Source organism: Aotus nancymaae, unplaced genomic scaffold (assembly GCF_030222135.1).
Source record: "Aotus nancymaae isolate 86718 unplaced genomic scaffold, 86718_ANA_hifiasm-v0.15.2.pri h1tg000002l, whole genome shotgun sequence".
Classification (NCBI taxonomy): Eukaryota; Metazoa; Chordata; class Mammalia; order Primates; family Aotidae; genus Aotus; species Aotus nancymaae.
The window spans coordinates 14,700,591-14,728,470 of record NW_026988413.1 but is presented as its reverse complement, the minus strand read 5'-3'; the positions used below and the strand labels follow the sequence as shown (position 1 = coordinate 14,728,470).

Genomic DNA, 27,880 nt, shown 5'->3' with positions numbered 1-27,880 from the left:
ATATGTTCAACAGTGGAAACAGGCAGGAACTAAGGCTATGAGATTCTCCTGAGCAGAGAATGGATTTAATTTTTACCAACCTAATCTACTTCCATAGTGTGACGGGGAATTGTACACACTCTTTGACTTTTGTAATGATGATAAGAGAAGAGAGGAGTTAGAGTTCTCTAGGTGATTTAATAATTGACAGTGAGGCTTGTACCACCCAACACTGACTTCGAGAACAGCTAATCTTTGAGGAGTTGACAGCAGCGTTTTGCTCCATCTTGGAGGGCCTCTTTGACTTTGTCATTCCGGAGAGTAAAGATGAAAGGGTTCAGGAAGGGGGTTAACACAGAAACCAACAGGGAAACTATCTTATTGTACTCAGCTCCCTGCGTTTGCTTGGGTTTCACGTAGAGAAACAAGCAGCTGCCGTAGCCGATCACAACACAGGTGAAATGAGAGGCACAGGTGGAGAAGGCTTTCCTCCGACCAGAGGCTGACGGGATCTTGAGGATGGTGGAGATGATGTAGGTGTAGGAGACAATTGTAGGGATCAAAGAACCAAAGAGAATAACAACAGCCATTAAGAAAATGATAAACTCTGTGAAAAGAGTGTTGTCACAGGACAGCTTGAGCAATTGCCCTCGGTCACAGTAAAAATGGTCTAAGGAATTTGATTTGCAGAAGGTAAACTGAAATGTGGCATAGACAGGCCAGATTTCAGAAAGAAATCCAAACACCCATGACACAACTACCACCCAAATACAGGTACTGCTGTTCATAATGATGTTGTACCTCAAAGGGTTACACACAGCCACATAACGGTCCACAGCCATCGCTCCAAGTAATGCAAACTCCGTGGTCCCCACAGCGAGGTACAGGAAAAGTTGAGCAATACATGCAGACAAAGACACTGTCTGCATCCCAGGGAGCAGCAATCCCCAAAGCATCATGGGGACAATTATGGTTGTGATCAGGATCTCTAGGGCAGAGAGGTGGCCAAGGAAGAAATACATGGGGGACTGCAGACGTTTATCCACACAGACAATCACGATGATGACTGTGTTTCCCATTAGTGTCACCAAGTAGAAGAAAAAGAATACAGCAAAAAGAATCTGGTGTGATTCTTGGGACCCAGGGAAGCCTAGAAGGTGGAATTCAGTGGCACTAGAGTGGTTATCCATCATTTAGTCCTTAATTCTGCTTCTTTTGAAGCCCAGAGATTAAAAGAGAGGTGGCATTGCTCCACATGGTCCTGCTCTCTAGAGAGAAGAAGGAAAGATTAGGATAAGAAACTATTTCCAACCTGAGAATCAGGTGACATGTTCCTGCTACTGTGCTCGGCACATAGCTTGAGGGACATGCTGTCACCCCAAGTCTACATGTGAGGCTCTCACTTCCCTGTGTAACCAGCCCCCTGGAGTGGGTGAAGATATCTTCTATTGGTGGTGAAATACCTTCCTTGTCCTTTTCCCCACTAGATGTAGCTTCTCTCATTGGGCAGAGGCTAAGACCTTTTAAATAGGCCAGTTTTGAAGGTGAGTCAATCAGGTCCCTCTGGTCTTGGAGTTGTCCTAATTTCTCTTAGGTTACCTGTGCCGATGACATAACGGCATCTGGCACAGATTTATATGATGTTCAAAGAATGGAACTTTAAACCCCAGCTCTCATCTGTAATGGTAATGCATGAATCCACCTTAGGGCCAGCAGAAAGGAGGCAGAGGGTCTAAGACCAATATCCCTGCTGTTCCAGATATTAAAATCTCCATTTTACAGAACAGCAAGATCTCTAAGTGAGAACTCTGGAGCTTGGGATAATTTCCCAGAGCAGATCCATTCTTCTCTAATTCCATTTTCTTCCAAAGTTGCGAGAGGAAGGAAAGATGGCACCTGGCACAGATAAGGAATAGATCTGGGACTGCCAGCTGTTAAGGATGCCTGGCTCTCAGCCTGTCGCTTCATCCAATTATTCAAATGTCACCCTTTCCAAAGACTCCTTCCAATCACTCTGCCCAAAACAGAAAGACACACTCATTATCGGACTTCCATTTTTTTCATAACAGTTGTTGTTATTAACTGGTATTATGTCTAATTATTTACTTAATTCCTTCATTTAACAATAAACAAATGTAGTCATGAACAGAACAAAGAAAATTCCATGCCCTATGGAGCTTATATTCAAGGAAGAGGTGGGGGCTAGACCACACACAAGACACATAAGAAAAATATGTAATAGCCGAGTTTATTAATTGTGCCACAGGGAAAAAAATTAAGCAAGGAAGAGGAAGAGGAAGTTTAAATTTATTATTTATCTACGACATTAGAATATAAACTTCGTAAGGGCTAGGACATATCTTCACTGTTGTATTCTGAGGCTGGCACATAAAATTTACATACACAAATTAAGTAGTTATATATTATATATAACTTTTATATAGCTAGATATTATATAATATATATCATAGATATATCTTATATATTAAATTATATATTAATTCATCACAAGGGAACCCAACTAATAGCTGTCTGAGTCAAGATTTGAACCCAGGTCTGTCAGATTTCATCACCCACACAGCTAACTACAATACCTTATATTATTTATTATATTATTTATCTTATCTTACTTACATAAGATATATAAAATATATATCATATATATTTTATTTATGAGATATTTAAATATATAAGATATACATGTCATATATTTACATATAAGATGCATATGTATGATTAAATAATCCTGTTCTGACCAGGGCAGGTTGGGCCACATTCCCTCAATCCTACTCCAGTTGGTTTTCCTTCCTCCTTCACATTACCAAAATCTTCCTTCCCTCCCTTCCCTTCCTTAGGTAACCCCCTCCATGTCTCTGTCACTGTTTTACTAATGGTTAACAAAGCTTCAGGGGCAGGATTGATGGGAAAGCTCAGTGGTCTGCTTTTCCACAACCTCTGCATAACCAGCACAAGATGAGGAACCATGAGCGAGAAGGACCCCGACTATCAGGGAGCTATGTCTATGTCTAGCATTGGGTCTGAGAGGAGCTGGAAGTGCTCTCTGCTATGCAGGAAGGATTTGGAGATTAGCCTATACACTCTGCTGCTCCCCTAGCCCACACTTCAAGATCTAGAAGATAGGCAGGCCCAGAACGTCCCACCCTAAACTGCTCTCACCCTCTCCTTCACAGAGGAGACCCCTTAGGAAGACACTCACCTCTATGGAGGGGCTTTGCTGCCCCTTCTAATTTTCTCTAGGGCTCCACTGAGGCTAGCTCCTGTCTTGCTGATGCTGAGCCATGCACAGAGGCCAGGGCAAGTTGCTGCCGTCTCTACTCATGGCGAAGAAGGAAACTGTCCTCATGGAAGAGCTTAGAAAAAGCCCAGAAATAAGTGTTGTTCAAAATTGGGGGTCCTCTCTCTCTCTCTGCTCCCCTCCCTCTTCCCTTCTTCCCAAAGGTACTTAGTCATCAATGTACCTCTTCTTAATTAGTCCACATTCAGGGAGTCCCCAGGCAATCAGTCTAGTGGGAGCAGAACAAACTCTGTTGTTCCTATTTTTGACCAATTAAGTTTTAGGACTTTTGAAAGGTTTTGTTTGGTGGGAAAACCTGAAATCTTACCAATCAGGGACTTCTTCTTCTTCTTTTTTTTTTTTTTGAGACAGAGTCTTGCTCTGTCGCCAGGCCAGGGACTTCTTAATATCAGGGCTGCCTTCCTGCAAAGCCTCAAGTCTAGGTTTCCAGATGTCTCAGATTCTAAACAGTTAACCCCCTCTGCCCTTAGGCTTTTCTCAAGTTTTTCCAGTTGTTTGGAGCCCAAATCAATCTACTTCCCACAATAGGAGACACCACAATTGGCCTCTAAAACATGCACCAATATCCCCCCCAAAAAAAGTCTGCATATTGGTCTTGATCAAAACCTTAACTTCACCAAAATCCTCTAAAAAGCCTGATGACTCCTTTATTCATTTTGAAAGGCTCCTGCTCTTAGTCCTGTAGACCCTACAGAATACTGTAAGAGGTTCCACCCCTAAATTGAACTCTGTTCTGTGCTATTGCCTCAGGTTTTCACTCCTCTGAACCTATGTGCATCTGTATGCATCTGAGCAAGATTCTTCCAGCCATTTTTTTTCCCCATGGCATGTCCCTGATTACCAGCTGGACCACTGTAAAGCAGAGAGAGCATAAGGACAGCTTATGTACGCAGTTATGTTTGCAACTTGGAGGAACTGACAAAATGTAAATTGGAAATCTGTCTAGTGCTGGAGTAAGACAGAAAAAGTAGGAATTATAAAACATTTGTCTGCATTTTGGTTTTCATTTTAAGTATTTTTAAGTATACCTGTTAAATCTGAGAATTTCAATTGGTGCCTAGGGGTATAAATTGGGAATAATCTTTCTTCCAATTCCTTAAATTGACCAAGCCCAACTACTTGCCATGCAATTTTAGAGATATTTTCCAAGCATATATCTCCATATCCTTTTTTGTAAAGGCTGTGAAAATCTGTTTGCAACCTTTCTTTCTCATTTAACAACATATAAAATATAACTTTCCATATCAGCACATATCACTCTACCTCTCTTTTTTCACATAGGATTCCATTATGTGGATGTTTCATTCTTTACTAGATAGCTCTCTATTAATTAGTTTTCATTGTTGTTTCCATTTTTAATTATGAAAAAAATGATGCTGTAAATATTCTTAGATCTTTGTAAGTACATAAACAATTATACTTCTGAAAAAAATTCCCAGAGTTAGAATGGCTGGGTCAAATGCAGGTGTATTGAAGCTATCACCTTTTATTGGCACAAAATTACACTCCAAACATTTTGTATTGATTCACACAATTACTAAGACTGTATAATACAAGGGGTCTTGTTTTCCGGGTCTGTTATAAGTGGAAGGCATAATTAAAATTTTAATTTTAAGTTGAAGAGAATAAAAATAAGACACCTTAAAAGGGAAATCAATTAACAACCCTGATGAAATGGAAACATTTTTGAAAGACAAAAATGACCAAAACTGACTCAAAAACAAATGTAACAACTGAATATTCCCAAATACGTTAAATAAATTGAATTCACAATTAAAAACCTTTTTGCACAGAAAACCAGATGGCTTTACTGGTATATTCTACCAAATATTTAAGAAAGAAATAATACTAATCCTACAAAATATCATCTAGAATATTGAGGAGAAGTGAACACTTTCCAATTTATTTTATAAGGCCAGAATTATCTTGGTACCAACAACATCACAGGAAATTAAATCTATAAACCAGTATCTCTCATGAACATAGATATAAAATTCCTTTAAAAATTAGCAATATGTAAGGAGTATAGTAAACTAGAACAAGATAGTGATTTTTATCTCAAAAATGCCAAGTTGGTTTAACATTAGGAGATTAACCAAAGTAATTCACCATATTAACAAAATCAAAGAGAAAAATCACGTGATAATTTGGATAGGGGCAGAAAAGACATCTGACAAAAAAAATCAACATTCATTTCTTAAAAACTAGCAACAAAAAGATCTTCCTCAAACTGGTAAACAGAAGCTATTAAAACAACAACAACAACAACAACAACAACAACAACAAAAAAACCTGGCACTAACATCAAACCTACCGGTGAAAGACTTAACACTTTTCTTCTAAGATTGGGAACAAGGAAAGGCTATCTTCTCTAACCATTTCTACTCAACATTGTAGTGGAAGTTTTAGCCAATTCAATAAAGCAAGAAAATGAAATAAAAAGTATACCATTAGGAAATAAAAAAATAAATTTTTATTTGCAAATGACATAATCTCTATATGTTGAAAATCCTAAGAAGTCCATGGGAACTAATAAGTGTGATTATCAAGGTCACAGGATAAAAGGTCAATATACAAATAAATCTATGGTATTGTTATACACTAGCAACAAACATTGGAAATGTAAATAAATAATACAATGTATAATAACATTCAAAACATGAAGAAAACTAAGGAATACATTTAACAAGCTATATGTAAGACCTATACACTTAAAACCATAAAAAATTCCTGAGAGAAATTAAAGAAGACCTAAACAGATGGTGAAATATTCTATTATCATGAATGAGAATATTCAATTTTGCTAAAATGTCTATTCTCTCAAAATTAGCTTATAGGTTCAATGCAATTTTGATCAAAATCCCAAACATCTGTTAACATCAAAAAGCTGGCCCTAAAACTTATCTGCAAATGTGAAGGACATAAATAGCAAAAACAATTTTGAAAAACAAGAACAGAGCTGGAGAGCTCACAATACATAATTTCAAGACTTACTATGAAGCCACAGTAATCAAGACCGTGTGGTTTTGGCATAATGTCATGTAGATCAATGAACAAAAGACAAACAAAATACAGAGTTTAGACACAGATCCAGATATCTTCAACTGATTTTAACCACATTAAGTGTTGATGAGGATGTGGAGCAACTGGAATCTTTATATATTGCTGGTGGGGATGTAAATGGGTACAAATAACAACAGTTTAATATATACTTACCATACATACCTGCAATTTTACTTAGATATTTTCCCAAGGCAAATGAAAACATATTTTCAAGTATAAAAAACATAAAAGTTGATAGTTTTATTCATAACAAGCTGCAAAATGACCCAAATGACAATTAATAGGTGGGCAGATAAATAAATTGTGGTATATTCATATGGTAGAGTACTACAGGCAATAAAAAGAAATGAACTGTTTATAGATGCATCATCATGGGTCAAGGATGAGTCTCTAAAAGGCTATGTTAAGACAAAGAATCCACACATAAAGGTCAATTCTTTATTATTTAATTAAGAAACTAAAGAAATAAAAAATTTAATCTGTAGTAACAAAAGGCAAATGGTTGCCTGAGACTGAAATTGGAAATAGAAATTGACCTGGAAGGGGCACAAACAAACCTTTTGGGTGATAAACAGGTTCTATAATTCGATTGACGAGGAGATTAGATGCATATAAATCTGTCAAAACTCATCACAACTTGCACTTGAAATGGCTGCATTGTACTACTCAAAATAGTCAAGATATAGAATCAACTCAAGTATCTATCAATGGATGAATGAATAAAGAAAATGTGGTATATATACAATGGAATAGAATTCAGTCATTAAAAGGAATGAAATCTTGTCATTTGTGTCAACATGGATAAAACTGGAGGACATTATATTAAGTGAAATAATTCCACTTAATGTACCAAGGCCCAGGCACATAAAGACAAATACCACATGTTCTCACTCATATGTGGAAACTGAAACAGTTGATCTCATAGAAGTATAGAATAGAATAATGGTTAACAGAAGCCAGAAAGGGTATAGGGGAGGGGAAGACAGGGAGTGTTTGGTTAATGGGTACAAAATTATAGTTAGATAGGAGAAATAAGTTCCACTGTTCTATGGCATAGGAGGGTGACAAGTTAAATGACTATGTATTGTGTATTTCAAAATAGCTAAAAGAGAGGAATTTGAATGTCCCCAACACAAAGAAATGACTAATGTTTGAGGTGATAGATATCCTAATTACCCTGATTTGGTCACTACACACTGTATACACATCAAAATATCATATGTACCCCCCAAATGTGAACAATTATTATGTACTCATTAAAACCTTAAAAATATTTCTTCCCATGCTATCTCTCCCCAACTCCCCACCCCCTGCTGTCCCTCCCCTATTTCCCCCCAACAGACCCCAGTGTGTAGTGCTCCCCTCCCATAAAGGTGAAGAGGAGGAAGGCAGCAAATCACACTGCCACATATGCACCTATGCAACAAACTTGCATGTTCTTCACATGTACCCCAAAACCTAAAATGCAATAAAAAAATTAAAAAAAAAACCTTAAAAATAAAATAAATGGCCACAGATGTTGTACAAAATTTAATCTTAATAAAGTTGAAAATATTTTGAAATAAATAAATCCAAAAGAGGGGTCAACATAGTTGAATAGGAACAGCTCTGTGCTGCAGCTCCCAGGGAGACCAATGCAGAAGGTGGGTGATTTCTACATTTCCAACTGAGGAGCCCAGTTCATCTCATCGGGACAGGTTAGGCAATGGGTGCAGTCCACAGAAGGTGAGCAGAAGCAGAGTAGGGCGTTGCCTCATCCTGGAAGTGCAAGGTGCCAGGGGACCTCCCTCCCCTAAGCCAAGAGAAGCCATGAAGGACTGTGCTACCCAGCTGGGTTACTATGCTTTCCCCACAGCTTTTACAGTCTGCAGATCAGGAGACTCCCTTGTGTGCCTACACTACCAGGGCCCTGGGTTTCAAGCACAAAACTGGGCAGCTGTTTAAGCAGACACCAAGCTAGCTGGAGGAGTCTTTTTTGTACCCCACTGGTGCCTGGAACCCCAGAAAGACAGAACCGTTCACTCTCTCTGGAAAGGGGGCTGAAGCCAGGGAGCCAAGTGGTCTTGCTCAGTGTGGCCCACTCTCCTGTAACCCAGCCAGCTAAGAATCACTGGCTTGAAATTTTGAAATTCTTACTGCCAGCACAGCAGCCTGAAGTTGACCTGGGATGATCCAGCTTGGTGTGGGGAGGGGAATACACCATTACTGAGGCTTTAGTAGGCAGTTTTCCCCTGACAGTTAAGGATGCTGGGAGGTCTGGACTAGGTGGAACTAACCACAGCATGGCAAAGCGTCTGTGGCCAAACTGCTTCTCTAGATTCCTCCTCACTGGGCAGGTTATCTCTGAAGGAAAGGTAACAGCCCTAGTCAGGGGCTTACAGACAAAACCCCCATCTCTCCGGGACAGAGCACCTGGAAGAAGGGGCAGCTGTGGATGCAGCTTCAGCGGATTTAATCGTTCCTGCCTGCTGGCTCTGAAGAGAGCGGCTGATCCTAACAAGAGGAATTCTCCCAGCACAGCACACCAGCTCTGCTAAGGGACAGACTGCCTCCTTAAGTGAGTCCCTGAGCCCCATCCCTCCTGACTGGGAGAGACCTCCCAACAGGGGTCAACAAACTCCAGCAGACCTGCATAAGAGGGGCCTTGACTGTTAGAATAAAAACTGACAATCAGCAACAACATCAATATCAATATAAAGAACCCACACACAGAAACCCCATCCAAAGGTCATCAGCCTCAAAGATCAATGGCAGATAAATGTGCAAAGATGAGGAAAAACAATGCAAAAATGCTGAAAATTCCAAAAACCAGAATGCCTCTTCTCCTCCAAATAATTGCAACTCCTCTCCAGCAAGGGCACAAAACTGGACAGAGAATGAGGTGGACTAATTGACAGAAGTAGGCTTCAGAAGGTTAGTAATGACAAACTTCTATGAGCTAAAGGAGCATGTTCTAACCCAATGCAAGGAAGCCAAGAAGTTTTGTAAAAGGTTACAGGAACTGCTAACTAGAATAACCAGTTTAGAGAAGAACATAAATGACCTGATGGAGCAGAAAAACACAGCATGAGAACTTCGTGAAGCATACATAAGTATCAATAGCCAAATCGATCAAGTGGAAGAAAGGATATCAGAGATTGAAGATCAACTTACTGAATAAGGTGTGAAGACAAGAGTAGGAAAAAAATAAAAATGAATGAACAAAGCCTCCCAGAAATATGGTACTATGTGAAAAGACCAAACCTACGATTAATTGGTGTACCTGAAGTGACGGGGAAAAATGAAACCGAGTTGGAAAACACACTTCAGGATATTATCGAGGAGAACTTCCCCAACCTAGCAAGACAGGGCAACATTCACATTCAGGAAATACAGAGAATGCCACTAAGATACTCCTCAAGAAGAACAAACCCAAGACACATAATTGTCAGATTCTCCAAGCTTGAAACAAAGGAAAAAATGTTAAGGGCAGCCAGAAAGAAAGGTCAAGCAGAAATAAATAAGCTTTTTGAAACCAATGAGAACAAAGACAACACATACCAGAATCTCTGGAACACAGCCAAAGCAGTGTTAAGAGGAAAATTTATAGCACTAATGCCCACATCAGAAAGGTAGAAAGATCTAAAACTGACATCTTAACATTACAATTAAAAGAACTACAGGAGCAAGAACAAACAAATTCAAAAGCTAGCAGAAGACAAGAAATAACTAAGATAAGAGCAGAACTGGCCGGGCACGGTGGCTCAAGCCTGTAATCCCAGCACTTTGGGAGGCCGAGGTGGGCGGATCACCAGGTCAAGAGATCGAGACCATCCTGGCCAACATGGTGAAACCCTGTCTCTACTAAAAATACAAAAATTAGCTGGGTGTGGTGGTGTGCACCTGTCGTCCCAGCTACCTGGGAGGCTGAGGCAGGAGAATTGCTTGAACCCGGGAGGCAGAGGTTGCAGTGAGCCAAGATTGTGCCACTGCACTCCAGCCTGGTGCCTGGCAACAGAGCGAGACTCTGTTTCAAAAAAAAAAAAAAAGAGCAAAACTGAAGGAGCTAGAAACACACACACACACACACACACACACACCCTTCAAAAAATCAATGAATCCAGAAGCTAGTTTTTTGAAAAAATTAACAAAATAGCTAGCTAGACTAATGAAGAAAAAATAGAAGAATCAAATAAACACAATAAAAATATGATAAAGGGGATATCACCACTGATCCCATAGAAATACAAACTACCATCAGAGAATACTATAAACACCTCTACACAAATAAACTAGAAGATCTAGAAGAAATGGATAAATTCCTGGACACATGCACCCTCCCAAGGCTAAATCAGGAAGAAGTCAAACCACTGAATAGACCAATAACAAGTTCTAAAATTGAGGCAGTAATTAATAGCCTACTAACCAAAAAAAGCCCAGGACCAGACAAATTCAAAGCCAAATTCTACCAGAGGTACAAAGAGGAGCTGAAACTATTCCAAACAACAGAAAAAGAGGGACTTCTCCCTAACTCATTTTATGAGGCCAGCATCATCCTGATACCAAAATCTGGCAGAGACCAACAAAAAAAGAAAATTTCAGGCCAATATCCCTGATGAACATCGATGCAAAAATCCTCAATAAAATACTTGCAAACTGAATCCAGCAGCACATCAAAAAGTTTATCCACTATGATCAAGTTGGCTTCATCCCTGGGATGCAAGGCTGGTTCAACATACACAAATCAATAAATGTAATACATTACATAAACAGAACCAATGGCAAAAACCACATGACTATCTCAATAGATGCAGAAAAGGCCTTCGATACAATTCAAAGCCCTTCATTCTAAAAACTCTCAACAAACTAGGTATTGATGGAACATATCTCAAAATAACAGAGCTACTTATGACAAACCCATAGCCAGTATTATACTGAATGAGCAAACACTGGAAGCATTCCCTTTGAAACTGGTATAAGACAAGGATGCCCTCTCTCACCACCCCTATCTAATACAGTATTGGAAGTTCTGGCCAGGGCAATCAGGCAAAAGAAAGAAATAAAGAGTATTCAAATAGAAAGAGAGGAAGTCAAATTGTCTCTGTTTGCAGATGACATGATTGTATATTTGCAGATGACATGATTATACATTTGGAAAACCCCACTGCCTCAGCCCCAAAACTCCTTAAGCTGATAAGCAACTTCAGCAAAGTCTCAGGATACAAAATCAATGTGCAAAAATCACAAGCATTCCTATATACCAATAATAGACAAGCATAGAGCCATATCATCTTGAACTCCCATTCACAACTGCTACAAAGAGAATAAAATACTTAGGAATGCAACTTACAAGGGATGTGAAGGACCTCTTCAAGAAGTACAAACCACTGCTCAAGGACATAAGAGAGGACAAAAACAAATGGAAAAACATTCCATGCATATGGATAGGAAAAATCAATATTGTGAAAAAGTGATTTATAGATTCAATGCTATTCCAATCAAGCTACTATTGACTTTCTTTGCACAATTAGAAAAATTATTTTAAATTTCATATGTAACCAAAAAAGAGTTCATATAGCCAAGACAATCCTAAGCAAAAAGAACAAAACTGGAGGCATCATGCTACCTAACTTCAAACTGGAACTACAAGGCTACAATAACCAAAACAGCATGGTACTGGTACCAAAACAGAGATATAAACCAATGGAACAGAACAGAGACCTCAGAAACAAAACCACACATCTACAACCATCTGATATTTGACAAACCTGACAAAAAACAGCAATGGGGAAAGGATTCTCTATTTAATAAATGGTGCTGGGAAAACTGGCTAGCCATATGCAGAAAACTAAAATTGGACTCCTTCCTTACACCTTATACAAAAATTAACTCAAGATGGATTAAAGACTTAAATATAAAATCCAAAACCATAAAAACCCTAGAAGAAAACCTAGGCAATACCATTCAGTATATAGGCATGGGCAAAGTGTTCATGACTAAAACACCAAAAGCAATTGCAACAAAAGCCAAAATTGACAAACGGGATCTAATTAAACTAAAGAGCTTCTGCACAGCAAAAGATACTATCATCAGAGTGAACAGGCAACCTACAGAATGAGAGAAAACTTTTACAATCTAGCCATCTGACAAAGGTCTAATATCCAGAATCTTCAAGGAACTTAAACAAATTTACAAGAAAAAAAAAAACATCAAAAAGTGGGTGAAGGATATGAATGGACACTTCTCAAAAGAAGACATTTATGTGGCCAACAAACATATGAAAAAAAGCTTGTCATCACTGGTCATTAGAGAAATGCAAATCAAAACCACAATGAGATACATCTCATGGCAGTTAGGATGGCAATTATTAAAAAGTCAGGAAACAGCAGATGGGAGGACGTGGAGAAATAGGAACACTTTTACACTGTTGGTGGTAATGTAAATTAGTTCAACCACTGTGGAGGACAGAGTGGCAATTCCTCAAGGATCTAGAACCAGAAATACCATTTGACCCAGCAATCCCATTACTGGGTATATACCCCAAAAATTATAAATCATTCTACCATAAAGACACATGCACATGTATGTTTATTGCAGCACTGTTCACAATAGCAAAGACTTTGAACCAACCCAAATGCCCATCAATGATAGACTGGATAAAGAAAATGTGGCATACATACACCATGAGTAGCCATAAAAAAGAATGAGTTCATGTCCTTTGCAGGGACATGGATGAAGCTGGGAACCATCATTCTCAGCAAACTAACACAGGAACAGAAAACCAAACACTGCATGTTCTCACTCATAATGAGAGTTAAACAATGAGAACACATGAACACAGGGAGGGGAACATCATACACCAGGGCCCGTCGGGGGTTGGGGGGCAAGGGGAGGGAAAGCATTAGGACAAATACCTAATGCATGCAGGGCCTGAAACCTAAATGATGGGTTGATAGGTGCAGCAAACCACCATGGCACATATATAGCCATGTAACAAACCTGTAAGTTCTGCACATTGATCCCAGAACCTAAAATAAAATGTTAAAATAAAATAAAAATAAATTCAAAATATATAAAGGAGGATGGGGCTCATTATTGGGGGCCCGATGAGGACACAAATGAGGTAAAGGCAGGTGAAGGATAAAGATAGAATTGGAGTGAGTCAGAAAGCAATTAGAATAAGTAGGCAAAGTGAGTTAAATAGATTCTGGTTTGGAGGTGGGGGTAGAGAGGGGGATGGGACAGCAGATGAGGAACCAGGAAGAGAAAACGGCTTATGTAGCCCTAATGGATATCTGAGTGTGGCAAAGAGCTTTCAGACCTTTCCCCAAAAAGATGTCTCTTTGGCTAAGTTCTATCAAAACATTTCTGAGTGACTTTCTGCAAACACCTCTTAGGGGAATAGAACATTTTCTTTGTAAAAACAAAGACAGATATTTTCTGTCAGTAGAGCTCATAACATTGAGAACACAGTTTTAAAGTGTACATCTTTGGTGAAAGTGGAAAAATTTCAAAACAGCATAAGGTCATGAATAAACCATTAAAATTGGAATCAGGAAACCTGAATGCTAATTCCGTCTCATACTTATTAGCTGTGTGATATCCGGTGTGAATATTCACCCCCCTTGGTTTGGCTTTCTCGTCTGAAATATCAGGGCATTGATGTGCGTGACATGTAATTTTTCTTCCATCTTTACCTTGCTAAAGTCAAGGGGCAGAAATGGAGCTAGTTTTTGAGCCGTCTTCTTAGTGGTGACCTGAGCCTCTCAGCCTCCCATGAGGGCTTTCCACTCATTACTGTTTGGATGGAACCCCTCCACAAAGCCAACATTTTCGTCTGCATCAGCTCTCTCTAGATAACATCATAGGCCATTGTAGTCCACACCAGATCCAGTACATAAACTTATCTAGATTAAAGATTTTACAAGTGAGTAGAAATGTTTGCTGAATATCCTTTAAGCTCAAGGCCATCTCATGTCTATGCTGACTTTCCCACATAAGCATACTTGGTCACAGGTATGAGAAGTCATTATAGCCCAGAGAAAGAAAAAGACATTATGGCAAACTAGTAGAATAGATAGGGTTATTATCTATCCACTATGTATTATTGCATTAATAACGTGTGTTATTATAGATAGGATTATTATCCCAGTGGCAGAGACCTTATCCACAAAAGAGGAAATGAGAAGGAACAATCCTTACTTACCTGCCACAAAGCTTCCTAACTGACCTTCACATCTACCCTCACTTCCCTCTGTCTGCTCTGTTCTCCCCGTAGCAGCCTGCATGATCCTTTAAAACACAGACCAGGTCAGGTCTCTCCCCTGATTAAAACCTTTCTGTCTGCCGTTTGGTTAAAGTCCTGAGACCTGTGAGGACTCTGCATGATTTCTAGAAATACCTTTCTCTCATGTCATCTTGTCACTCCTCTGCTCAGAAACACTGACATCCCTTTGTGCTCTATCTGTGAGTGTGCATTCTGGTTCCCACCATGCTGTGCCTAGTTAGCACCAGATAGCAGTTAATGATTACTCCTATAGATGCTTCCCCTAACCTCACAGACATGTCCATCTTCAGGTTCCCTGCCAGGAGCTCTCCAGATATCCTTATAGTAGATGCTGCAGTGTGTTGCCCGGACTCCCATTCGGAACTAGGATGTTAATTACTCCGAAATTGCCCCCATAAAAGAGAAACACCTTCCCCAAGATGGTAGCCCTTCCTCTAAGATAGCCTATATCCAATGGATGCAGAAGTATAAATGCCCAGACCCCAAGTTTCTATTCAGGACGACTCTGGACGTGATTCAGGACAGCTCCAGAAAGCCGTCCTAGCTCAGCGCTCCCCGTGGGATTTAAGCCTCTGCTGTGACCCCATCACAGGTCTGTCCAAATATATTCTCCCTCATATCTTTACAAGGATTGTTCCAGAGATCACTCCCACATCTAAGACAATCGTGTAGCTTCTTGCTCAAAATGATTCATTATTTTGTCATTGCGTGTGTGTGTGTGTGTGTGTTTCCCTGGTTGTATAGTGTACGGTAATATTGGTCTTCATCAAATACACTCCATCGGGGGTAGACCGTGTCCACTCTGTTCACTGCTGTATCTTTAGCACATTGTCTGAAAAATAACCATTATTCAAAAGTAATTCTTATTAAATTTTGTTTTTTAATTTAGAGTGAGGTTGGGCTCTTTTCATATTTTAAAAATCATTTATAGTTTTCCTTAATGAATGCACAGGTTTTTAAGAGAACATTTTGCACAAATCAAACAAATCTTTATTTCATGTTTTTGTTTTTATGTTTTGCTTCTATCTTGCATAAATATTTCATCCTTAGGCAGTTACACTTAACAGTCTTTTAGACTCCCGGGATCTGTGTTTTCCTTAGAAAAGCCTACGTTCATACTCCAAGGAAATTAAAAAAGGAAAAAAAAAATCCCGTTTGTTACTTTTTACATTTAAGTCTGTTTGAGCCATCTGGAATTTATTATTTTTTTGGAAGCATAAGGTATAGATCCAGGGTTTTGTTTTTTTCAGATATTCTGGAAATGTAATACATATTTCTAGGATAAAGGGAAGGTGGGGAAGAAGAAGGGAGGAGAGAGAGAGAAAGATCCCAAAAAACAAACTTAGAGGCCTGCCATGGCAAAAAAAAAAAAAAAAAAAAAAAACACCTCCTCCTCTTTCTAGGTTAGGGCACAGAGTGTCTATATTTGAATGTGGAGAAACAAGAGATTAGAATGACTATGATATTAATAAGGGCCAAAGAATATCAGCAATGGAAAGATAATGTTTTCCAACACTTCATTTTATATATCATAAGTCTGAAACTCAGAAATCGAGTGACTTGCTAAGGTCATGCAGCAGTTTAGTAGCTGAGTTGAAACGAGTGACCAGGAACTCCTAGACCAGCCTTCTACAGGAGGCAGGCAGCTATTGTCAGCAGGGACTGAAGTACAGGTAGGTTGACTGGAGTGACCTCCAAGAATCCTGCCAACTCTAAGATTCTGAGACTGACAAATGTACTTTTGAAGATCAGCGGTCTTATAATCAAAGATAGGTGCTTTGAGTTGAATAAGTTACATACTGGAACAAAGTAAATGCTCAGTAAGTACCTCAGCAATGAGTGTGGCATGTCCTTTTCAATCATGACAAGTAAATATGCCTCTGAACATGATGGACAGGATCCATGAGCTTTTAAGTGTGATGTTTTGACAATGTCAGTGCCTGAAATGGTTGATGGAATGCCAGGCAGACACAGTCCCTTGGGACTGAGCAGTGGAGAAAGGGGGAAGGGGACCTCACAGCTGGGGATGCTGAAGCTCCAGACTCTTCTTCATCCAGTAACACTGGAACAGTGAGGCCAGACAGCAGGAGAGCTCTGGAGAAGAGCCTTGCTAAACAAACCTTAGCTTGCTCCTGTCAGCTTACTAACATCTACTGTGCTCATCTATACTCCAGGAAGACCTGACTAGTGTGTTACATAAAATGTTGTCTTTAATTCTGAAAATAACCTTATGAGGGAGGCATTACTATCCCCATAATATTGGGGATATTTTTATTGAATAAAATTCCAGATTTTTATTTGGGTTTACTTAATGAATGCCTAGTGAACAACTGTTATGTAAATGTTAAATTTCAAACCCAGGCCAAACGCCAAAGCCCCCACCACACACATACACACCTGAGGTGCTGGACACAGTTCCCACCTGCCTCTTGGTGCCGTCTGAGTGGACCCACTGTCAGTTTAAGCATCAGCATCATACAGCCCAAAGGACTCCTGGCTTTCCCTTGCTCCCACAAGGAGCACCCTGCTGGAGTCTAAAGTTTCCCATTTGGCCCAGCTCATTTCTAAAAATCAGCAAGGCCCCAAAAGTTTCAAAACAGGGTGTGTAAAAAGCACCATCATCCTTGGGAGCAAAGAACAGCAAGAGAACTGTTCTCATTGGATTTCCCTGTCATCTCCATGTGATCTCTAGCCTGATATCAGTCATGGATACCACTGCCCTGGGCTCTATAGGGAGAAACAGTGTCTTCATCAAAGACTCAATGGAAGGTGCTGACAAATTCTAACTTACGGAGTCACTTGCCCAGCAGGGCCAGGGTCGCTTGCCCCATTCCCAAGGGGCTTATGTCTCTGCGTCAAAATCTGGGTACCACAGTCAGGAGGCTGCCGAAGTGAATGCAAGCACCTCAAGAAAAGCTCACCATACTGGACTCATGAATTAAGATGCATTGGCTGGATCTGAAGAATGAATGAGTTATAAGGATTAGGTTTTGATTAGTCAAGATGAGTTTAGATTTGCCATTAAGGTTTGTCAGAGGGTTGCATGCTCCCTGCTTAGGGAGATAGATCCACTTCTGCTAGATGTCATTGCTGGTGACCAGGATACGGTTCTGGAAAAATGTCTGTGGTTCCAGAAAGACAGTTACTAAAGTGTATTTTATCAGGACTTCATTTGTGTGCTTTTATTTCTGACTTTATTTGCTACTCACACACACAAACACCCGTCACCTTCATCTTAAAAAAGCGTGGTTGGGTTAGAAGGAGAGATGATGAGAATGAAGTTTCCATGCCAATAACAACAGCAGAAACTGCTGTTACTGAACTCTTACTATGTGGCAGCCATAATCCAGTGTGATGCTCCTGCTAGCTCTACTGTTTTTCATCTTACAGCTGGGGAAAATTCTGCTCCATGAGGATTAGTATCAGCCCAAGGTCATACAACTGGCAATTTGCAAGGCCAAGATATAAATGTAGGTGGTCCTAGGCCCATGCTGTCAGCCCCCATACAAGAGTGAGTAGTGTCAGGGAAGGGTGGTACACTGGGATAGCCACAGCACTGTAAGAAGCAGTGCCTAGAAATCCATTGCAATCCACACACCACACATCTTTCAGGGACTGTCAGAGCAGCAGCATCCAATGGGTCTTGCCTGGATTCCAGAGCTTGAATCTAATATCTTGATTTCCTTTCTGCCTTCAGCTACTATAAATATGTAGCAGATGGTCACCCCTAAGGGATCTTATTGTCTCTCTGTTCTGGCTCCCCTTGCTCCCTGAACTGAATGGCTTTGCTGTTGCTGAAACCTGGAGATATGTGGCTGAGGGAGAGTTCTCAGCAGAAAGGCATCCACAAAGCCTCACAGGGGTGCTTTAGACTGGCTTCTGTGCTCAGCCTCTGGCCACGCCCAATCCCTAAAATGCCAACTCCCAAGTAAGGACTTCTGGGTGACTTTTCTAATCCTGTCTCTTTCTGCCTGCACTTCCTTCCTCCTTCTGCTCATAATTTTTGCTTTTCTTTGTCACTTCTGCTGCTTCTCTTGGGTTGCCTTTTATTTTTTCTAGCTTTCTGCTTGCATTCCTGGGCCTCCTGTGTCTCTCTGTCTCTCGCTTTCTCTCCATTACTGCTTTTCTAACTTCTCACTTCTGTGGTTTTGTGTTTCTCGTGACCACAGTGACTCTCTCCTATGAACCTTGGCCTTTCTTTATCTCTGACGACAAAGGTACATAGAGTTTAACACAGAAACGATAAAAGGAAACCAAAGGGATCAGAATGTAACACTAACAGCATCTGCTACTGCAAGGTCACGCTGAAGTCGTAAACAACTCAAATCTTTCCATGGCTTTTAACACAACTAGCTTTGTTTCTCACTCATGCCATGCATCCATTGCTTGCCAGGAAGTAGACTCTACTCATTATTATACTGTAGGGACCTGGAGCAATAGAAAGCTCCCTTTAAGAGGGGAGCATCACACACTGGGGTCTGTTGTGGGGGAACAGGGGAGGGACAGTGGGGGGTAGGGAGGTTGGGGAGGGATAACATGGGAAGAAATGCCAGATATAGGTGATGGGGGTAGGGAGGTGGATGGAGGCAGCAAACCACAATGCCATGTAGGTACCTATGCAACAATCCTGCATGTTCTGCACATGTACCCCAGAACCTAAAGTGCAATAAAATACATATATAAGAAAGCTCCCTTTAAGTACATTCTTCTATGATCTCAGATGAGGGGAAAGAGAGAATGTGACTCAAATGCGAACTCTTAAAGCTTCTGCTACAAAGTGACTCATTACTTCTACTCACATCTTACTGGCTGAAGCAAATTAGTTAACCACTCCTGAATTAATGGAGCAAAAATATGTGATATTCCCACTGGAAGAGTCACCTCCAGGAAGGACAACAAAAATGAATCAACAATTATTTGTCCATTATAAGCATTTGGGTTTCTGTCTGTTTTACTTATTCTCTTCCTCGTGAATTTTGGATTTAACTTATCAAATAATGTAAGTAATTTCAGTTTTACAGTTTCTGACATTGCTGAGCTACAGGATATTTGAAACAGTCATAGCATTACTATTCTTGGCATGACGTAGAGGAAAAGCACACTGTGTGAAGTGGGTGAAATCAGAGCTTCAGTCTCAGCCCCCAACATGCAATGACCCAGAAACACTGGGATTTACTTAAGCTCTGTGAGATTCTACATTCTTGTCTAAAAACTGAATGTAATAATTCTCCCTCACAGGTTAATTCCAGAATAAATCTGTAGTCATTATATGTGAACTCCCTTTCTCCTATGTCTCTCACAGTCTTCTCATTCAATCAGCAAGCTATCTTTTATAGACTCAATATAAATCAATAAGCAATTTAATGATATACAAGTTTAGTTTATGTTTAGGTTGGTGAGACAAAATAACACAAAAAAATAAGAGCAGAGTCTTTGGGATCAGACCTGATTCAAATTCAAACTCTACCATGCAATAGCTGGTGTTAGTAGCTACTATCTACGTTTTTAGGTTTTTTTTTTCTTTTTTCTTTTGAGACAGGGTCTGGCTCTGTCACCCAGGCTGGAGTACAGTGGTACAATCATGGTTCACTGCAGCTTCAGACTCCCAGGCCCAAGTGATTCTTCTACTTCAGCCTCCTGAGTGGCTGGGGCTACAGGCACACACCACCACACCCAGCTAATTTTTATATTTTTTGTAGACATGGAGTCTCACTGTATTGCCCAGGCTGGTCTTGAACTCCTGGGCTCAAGTAATCCTCCTGCTTCAGCCTCTCAAAGTGCTGGGATTATAGTCATGAGCCACCACGCAGCCACTATTATCAATATGATTCAGAATTGAAAGCCATTCCAGCAGAGCCATCCCTGTTTGTCATGGCTACCACTGGAGCCCGTATCATTCATGATTTATTTGCCTTGCTCCACCCCTTCCTTACTCTGAAAAATTAGAATATCAATAGAAAACAGATTTTAAAATCAGTTTTTATATCACACAAACATTTACTGATGCTTTCAGCTCAGATACAGAGGAATATCTATGTAAAGAAATGTAAGTTGAATAACTCTTACAAGTTTTCCAGGAGTCTTGGATTCCTCCCTCCCTCCCTTCCTTCCTTCCTTCCTTCCTTTTTTTGGAAGATGGATTTTTGCTCATTGCCCAGGCAGGAGTACAATGGCATGATCTCGGCTTACTGCAACCTCTGCCTCCCGGGTTCAACCGATTGTCCTGGCTCGGCCTTCTGAGTAACTGGGATTACAGGTGTGTGCCACCACAACTGGCTAATTTTACATTTTTATATGTAGAGACAGGGTTTCTCCATGTTGGTCAGGCTGGTCTCGAACTCCCGGCCTCAGGTGATCCACCCACCTCGGTCTCCCAAAGTGCTGGGATTACAGATGTGAGTCACCATGCCTGGCCAAGTATTGGCTTCTTTTACTAAGAAAAACTTCACAGATAAAGAAACTTTTCAAAAAGTCTTGTATTTTTTTTGTTGAAATAAATTTCTCTAATTTTTGAGAGGTAAATAGGTTACTGAAAAATAAGCATTCATTAACAGAATGTGTTACATAAAAATGTATCACACATTTTAAGAGACACATTACAATATATGCAAAAATCAAGACTATGCTGTGTGGTTTTTTTTTTTTTTTTTTTTTTTTTTGAGACGGAGTTTCGCTCTTGATACCCAGGCTGGAGCGCAATGGCGCGATCTCGGCTCACCGCAATCTCCGCTTCCTGGGTTCAGGCAATTCTCCTGCCTCAGCCTCCTGAGTAGCTGGGATTACAGGCACGCGCCACCATGCCCAGCTAATTTTTTGTATTAGTAGAGACGGGGTTTCACCATGTTGACCAGGATGGTCTCGATCTCTTGACCTCGTGATCCACCCGCCTCGGCCTCCCAAAGTGCTGGGATTACAGGCTTGAGCCACCGCGCCCGGCCTGCTGTGTGGTTTTTAAGCATAGTGACACATAGAGCAAATAAAGTCTATGATTCGTATTTGTTTTTGACATCTAAGCAAACTGTCTGGGATCAGTTGTGGGAGTAAAGCAAGATGTTTTTGAGGTCTTGCGATGTGCCTGTGTGATAGAGAGAGTAATATTTTGTTGTTTTTATGTTTCAGAGATGCTCGCATCTTGGGTGACATAAAGTGCCCAGTGGGGCAATGTGTCTGTCTTCCTCATACATGGACAAAAAGGAAGAAAGACATTGTAATATCAGAACAAGCTTGACTTCAGATACTGTGGCCTCCTGTTCTCTGAGAAGGGGAGTAAAATGAGAGTGGGTGGGTTAGTGGCTTTCTTTCTATTCAGGATCAGATATCAGATACAGTAGCTTAAGCCTTAGAAAAAGAAAATTTTGTTGACTTACCCATGACAGGTTTTTAAAGGGCCACCCATTTTTTGGCACTCCTCCCTTTAAGATATGGCTCTATGCCCCTGCCTCTTAAATCTTGTATTGCTTGGACTCATAAAGTTTGGCAAAAGTGCCATATGTGACATCTGTGACAATCGTATGTAACAAGTAGATCAAGTTAACCCTATGATTTGTATTTGTTTTAGACATCTAAGCAAACTGTCTGGGATCAGTTGGCGGGGAGGCAAGACATTTTGGCGCAAGTACAGTGTATCGTTCTTGTGCATAAAATAGGTGTCCCTTTCCGTCAAGTAGATGCAGCTCCTTCAGCCCCCATGTGCCCCTTCAGTCTCTCCATCAGCATCTTTGTGCAGTCTACATTCATACAACTGTACTTAGTGGCCCTAATTCAGCCCCTATCTCCATCCACCACCAGGAAAGCACCCTCTTGCTAGACTCTTCAATTATCCAGGAGACCCACATCAATTCTCAAGAAAACTATTTTCTGCCTGATTCCAGCCTACAGGTATTATCATGCGAGATAATTTCTTCTTCAAATCTGTCTGAAAATCTAGCAGTTACATATTCCTGTGCAATAATAAAGAGCTACCCCATCCCCTGATTTGTGAATGAGTCAGAATTGAGAGAGGAAACTCCCACTCTCAACTCTGGCAGCAGTGAAAATCTGCAGACGTGCTAGGAGGCAGCTGGAGACTGGGGCAGAAAAGCCCCCCAATAAGAAGATATCTGGCTTTGGGAGGCAGACCACATCAGGAAAACAAAGGATTCCTGCAGCATATAAAGAAAAAACTCAGGCACCTAGAGTGAGCCATTCAATCCTTACCTCCTTCCTTTACCACAAACAAAAAGAGATGAATTAGACAGTTGCTGAAAATGTGATCACAAATTTTCTTCTGTCCCTACCACCAAACATATTCAACCTTTCCATCCGTCCTTTTCTAAACATATTGTCCTCATGCCACTTCAAGTTGGCTTTATGCCAAAATGTAGAGACAGAGAGATCCTTTGCAGTAGCAATGGGCCCGGATTAGATATGGCACATCCAAGAAAAAAAGTGCACCAGGGAGTTATCTGTGTCTGACCTAATGGCCGGGCACAGCCTTATGAGATTCAGTCTAATAATGCAAGTCGAAATGTCAACATATCCCAGGAAATAAAAGGGCAGATCTGAGCAGAGGTGTCGGCATTTTTATTGCAGTCCCTGGACTCTCTTCCTCTTCTGGAAACGCACATTCAGAGATGATTATGGTGCACTGTAACTCCCTCAGGAACATATACAGCTCCTTTCTCAAGCTCTTCCCCGACTTCAGGCATTTTCTTCTTTAGATTTTCAAAAACAAAACAATAATTTTATTATGAAACAACTGAAACAAGAAGTAGCTTAGATTATCAGTAACTGATAAGCAGGTGGGTTTTTATGTTTGTGTGTTTTACCCACGTCCGAGGTCCCGAGTGTGATAATTACACATGGTCTGATGAAAATAAAGATCAACAAAATAAAGATCAACAAAATAAAGATCAACAAATATCTAAGCTAAAGCATCTTAAAATACTAACAAATATCTAAACATCTTTAGCTTAGATATTTGTTAGTATTTTTCAGATTACCTTAGAATCCATGAGGATTGGCCCGCCTAAAACTGATTTAGGTCAGAGCTAGTTGAGAGCAAAAGTTGACAGCAGCATTTCATGACACCTCAAAGGGCTTCTTTGGTTTGTTATACCAGAGGCTGCTGACCTGTAAGAAGATTCAGAAAGGGGGTCAACAGGAAAATAAAAACGGGAAAACTGTCTTGTTTTATTCTGCTGCCTGCATTTGCTTGGGTTTGACGTAGAGGAACAAGCAGTTGTATAGTCAATCACCACACAGGTGAAATGGGAGGCATGAGTGGAGAAGGATTATTTTTTAGCCAGGGGCTGAGGGGTTATTGGAGTTGAAGCTGGTATAGGAATCAATCCGGAACAATGAAGCAATCACAAAGGAAATGTCCATTAATAAACTGTGTGAAAAGATAAAGAGTTGACTGAGGAAGAAATCCCTGGGAGACTGAAGACTTCATCAACTCAAATGACTGCATTTCTCATTTATCTCATCAAGTAAAAGAAGAAGTTAACAAAAAGGAAATGGGGCAGTTCTTCAAAGCCAGGAAAGCCCGGGAGACTAGAGTAATAATTCCCCTCACTGTTTCAATTCTAGCTCTTTCTCTTTGGGAAGGCTAGGAAGGAAACAAGAATTAACATTGCTCCATGTGCCTTTAATCCCAAAGGAAGTAAGGACAGATTTAGGATTATTCTCCTGGATTATGGAGGCTGCTCTATGTTATGATCATTTAACAGAGTTAATGCTACATATTTATAAGGAATGAACACAATTGTGCAAAGATGAATGGATCTGGTCAGATAAGTGGTTCACCAGGCACCAAAGTTGCACGGTAGTCACTGCAACAGGCCAAGAAATGCCCCCCAAAGATATCCAAGCCTTAATCCTTGGAATTTGTGAAAATGTTGCTTGACATAGTAAAAGAGACTTTGCAGGTGTGATTGTGTTGATGACCTTGAGATGAGGGGATTAGTCCGGGTGATCCAGGTGGGCTGAATCTAATCTTAGGGATTTGTAAATGTGGAGAAACTTTCCCTTTGAGTTCAGTCAAGAGCTACATGATGACAGAAGACCGTTCTGAGAGACACATGTAGCTGGCTTTGAAGAAGGATGAGGGAACCATAAACCAAGGAATGTGGGCAGCTTCTAGAAGCTGGAGAAGCAAGGAGACTCCAGAAAGGAAGGCAGCCCTGATGACATCTTGATTTTAGCTCATTGAGGCCTGTGTCAAGTTACTGACCTGAAGAATTTGTCAGGTAATAAATTTGTGTTGTTTGTTGTGTACAAAATGTGTGGTAATTAGCTACAGAAGCAATAGAAAATGAATAGTCATGAAGGCCCACATAGCCCCTGTCTATCCTCCTGCCTTTCAATTCCCAAGCCCCTGCCTCCAGCCCTGCTCTGGCCAACACCTGTCTGCCTACCTGAGCTCCCTGCTAGCAACTGGCTCCTTTCTTCTTCCTCCTCCATTTCTAGCCTTGTGACCTACATTCTTCTTTGCTTTCTTTCTTTTTTTGAGACCAAATCTTGCTTTGCTGCCCAGGTTGGAGTACAGTGGCGTGATCTCGGCTCATTGTAACCTCTACCTCCTGGGCACAAGCAATTCTCCTGCCTCAGCCTCCCACATAGCTAGGATTATAGGCGCCCACCACCACGCTTGGTTAATTATTTGTATTTTTAGTAGAGATGGGGTTTCACCATGTTAGCCAGGCTGTTCTTGAACTCCTGACCTCAAGTGATGTACCCGCCTTAGCCTCCCAAAGTGCTGGGATTACAGGCATGAGCCACCGCGCCCGGCTTCTTCTTTGCTTTCAATGGATCAGCTCCAAATTTCAGTTCTAGGCTCAAGTCCTACAGAAAGATTGCCTAGCCAACCCCTCCAGCCCTGGCTGTTCTTAAACTCAGGGCCCATTTGCATTATCTTCATTGTACAGTTTTTCCTTGAAATCTCTGAGTCATTATTTCTGTCTCAGTGTGGATGGGGTTGAGCTGGAGATATCATGCATAAAGTTTAAATGACTCTGAGAAGAAAGACTGTGACTCAGAGTTTACTAGAGAGCTGGAAGCTTAGAGTGGCCTCACCATATTCTCTTTATCTTTACCCCAGGGTGTGTATCTTCTCACAGGAGCCAGATCCCAAGATGTATCCACCAAGGGCTCTGCCTCTGGAGGCAGAGATCTGCTTATTAATCTCACTGTTTGGTTCCCAGACTTCTCCAGATGAAACTTTCTTTGGAGAATTTTAACAAGAGGCTGCTATGGTCCCAGGCTTCCATTCTCTGCCTCCCTAGATCCCTAAACTCTGGATCCATTTGGAGACAAAATATCCAAATATCGTCTCCAAATGGAAACTCTGGATCCAGCCCTGACTAGGTACCCAGGCTGTCATAATTTTAGTCCAGCTGGGAAAATTCCTTTGCGTTTGTTTCGTGATCTCATCTTTTTTCCATGGTCCTAGGAGGAGAAGGGCCAGGAGACACGCACTGCAAAGGTGCTGATCCTAAGCCATCAGCTGCTTGGGTGTATTTAGGTCTTTATCCCTTTCTTTATTCAGATCTTTTTCTCAAATGTTACTTCCTCAAAACAGAGGGCATCTCATTATTCTAAGGAGTAACATCAGTGCCTCAGAAGTCCCCAGAGGGCTCCTTGGCTTCCTGTCATTCCCACAGAAAACACTTCGCTGGAGTCTTTCTGTAAACTGTAAACATTACTAAGGTACGAAGGACTTGGAGATGTGGATGAGAGAAAGAGCTGAGAACACTCATCCTTGAGGGAGAAGGGACAGAATCAGCACCTTTCCCCTCCTGAGGGACTTCTTTTCCATCTCCCAGTCCCACATCAACGCTGCTACCCCTGGCTTTGTAGTGATACAGGGTAGGCGCTGGGTTAGAAAATCAGCATAAGGACTAGCAGTGTTTTAGCTCACCCAGCAGTGCCACCGCTTCCCAGCTGTGCACAAAGCCCCTGTCCACCCTTGCCAGCTGCAAGACACAACCCAAGGGCAAGAGCCTGCATCTCTGATGTCACTCACATTACAGAGTGAGGCCAGCAGGCAGGCATCTCCAGGTATGAATGCCTAAGTGAGAGCAGTTTACGAAGAGGACACCATGCTTGGAGGCTAAGGTGAGTGGCGGAAGTCTATGTGTCAGTCAGGTTCTCATGCAACACAAACATAAGGACTGAGTTTGAATTTGGTCAGTGCTGGGCTAGATTTTAGACTTACCATTAAAGTTTGTCAATGGCATGGGTGCAAGGCATTATTTATTTATTTTATTTTTTGAGATGGAGTCTCGCTCTGTCGCCCAAGTTGGAGTGCAGTGATGTGATCTTGGCTCATTGCAACCTCCGCTTCCCGGGTTCAAGCAATTCTCCTGCCTCAGCCTCCAGGGTAGCTAGGATTACAGGCACCTGCCACCACACCCAGCTGATTTTTGTATTTTTAGTAGAGACTGGGTTTTACTGTGTTGACCAGCCTGGTCTCAAACTCCTGACCTTGTGATCCGCCCACCTCGGCCTCCCAAAGTGCTGGCATTACAAGCATGAGCCACTGCACCTAGCCGGTAAAAGCTTTTTAAAATTAGAATGCCTTTGCTGGGTAGCCAGGACACAGCCCCAAATGAAGCTTTTATGGGGCTGGAGAAAGGGTCAGAGTATAACTATACACAGCTTCACACCTTCCACTCCTTACAGTGTATGTGGTAAATATGTTTGTGTGTGTTTGAAATGTTTTAAAGTACCCTTTTAGTGAACTGAAATTCCAAGGAACAGTGTAAAGCTGTAAAGATCTTCACACACACACACACACACACACACACTGGCAACAAGAAGTGTGGAGAGACGATGGCCCAAGAAAATTTGAGTTCTATTGATAGTTGCAACAATAAGAACTTGATAACAACAACAACAACAATGATACGTTAGCTAGTATGTGCCAGTCACTGCCCTAAAAAGTTTACTTACTAATTTTATAATCACCTTAGAGTCTAAGTACTAGTATTACCTTTACTTTATAGCTGAGTAAACGGAGGCTCTGAGAGAGTAAGTAACAAAGAAGAGCAGATTTATGACCCGTGACAAGCAAGTCTGGAGCCAGAATCCTTACACAGGTAGGCCAACTCCCTAGCTTGTGCTTCCCACCACCGCGGGAGGGGAAGTGCATTGGAGATGCAAAGCTGTGCCCTCGGGTAGATGGCTGATGCGATCTCAGCTCACTGCAACCTCCGCCTCCTGGGCTCAACCGATTCTCCTGTCTCAGCCTCCCAGATAGCTGGGATTACAGGCGC

General features: G+C 41.1%; 2 protein-coding genes across 21 annotated transcripts in view; both read right to left on the bottom strand.

Annotated features, from left to right (window-relative positions):
* Positions 1-27,880, bottom strand: part of KEL (Kell metallo-endopeptidase (Kell blood group)) — a 299,932-nt gene that overhangs the window by 90,508 nt on the left and 181,544 nt on the right. The window lies entirely within an intron of this gene.
* LOC105713732 (olfactory receptor 9A2) lies at positions 228-1,172 on the bottom strand. The gene has a single exon (XM_012447502.2). The coding sequence runs from the start codon at positions 1,170-1,172 to the stop codon at positions 228-230; it is 945 nt and encodes a 314-aa protein (XP_012302925.2).

Bases quoted from the DNA above. Each gene is read 5' to 3' on its own strand.
- LOC105713732 (XM_012447502.2), bottom strand. From the start codon at position 1,172: ATGATGGATAACCACTCTAGTGCCACTGAATTCCACCTTCTAGGCTTC.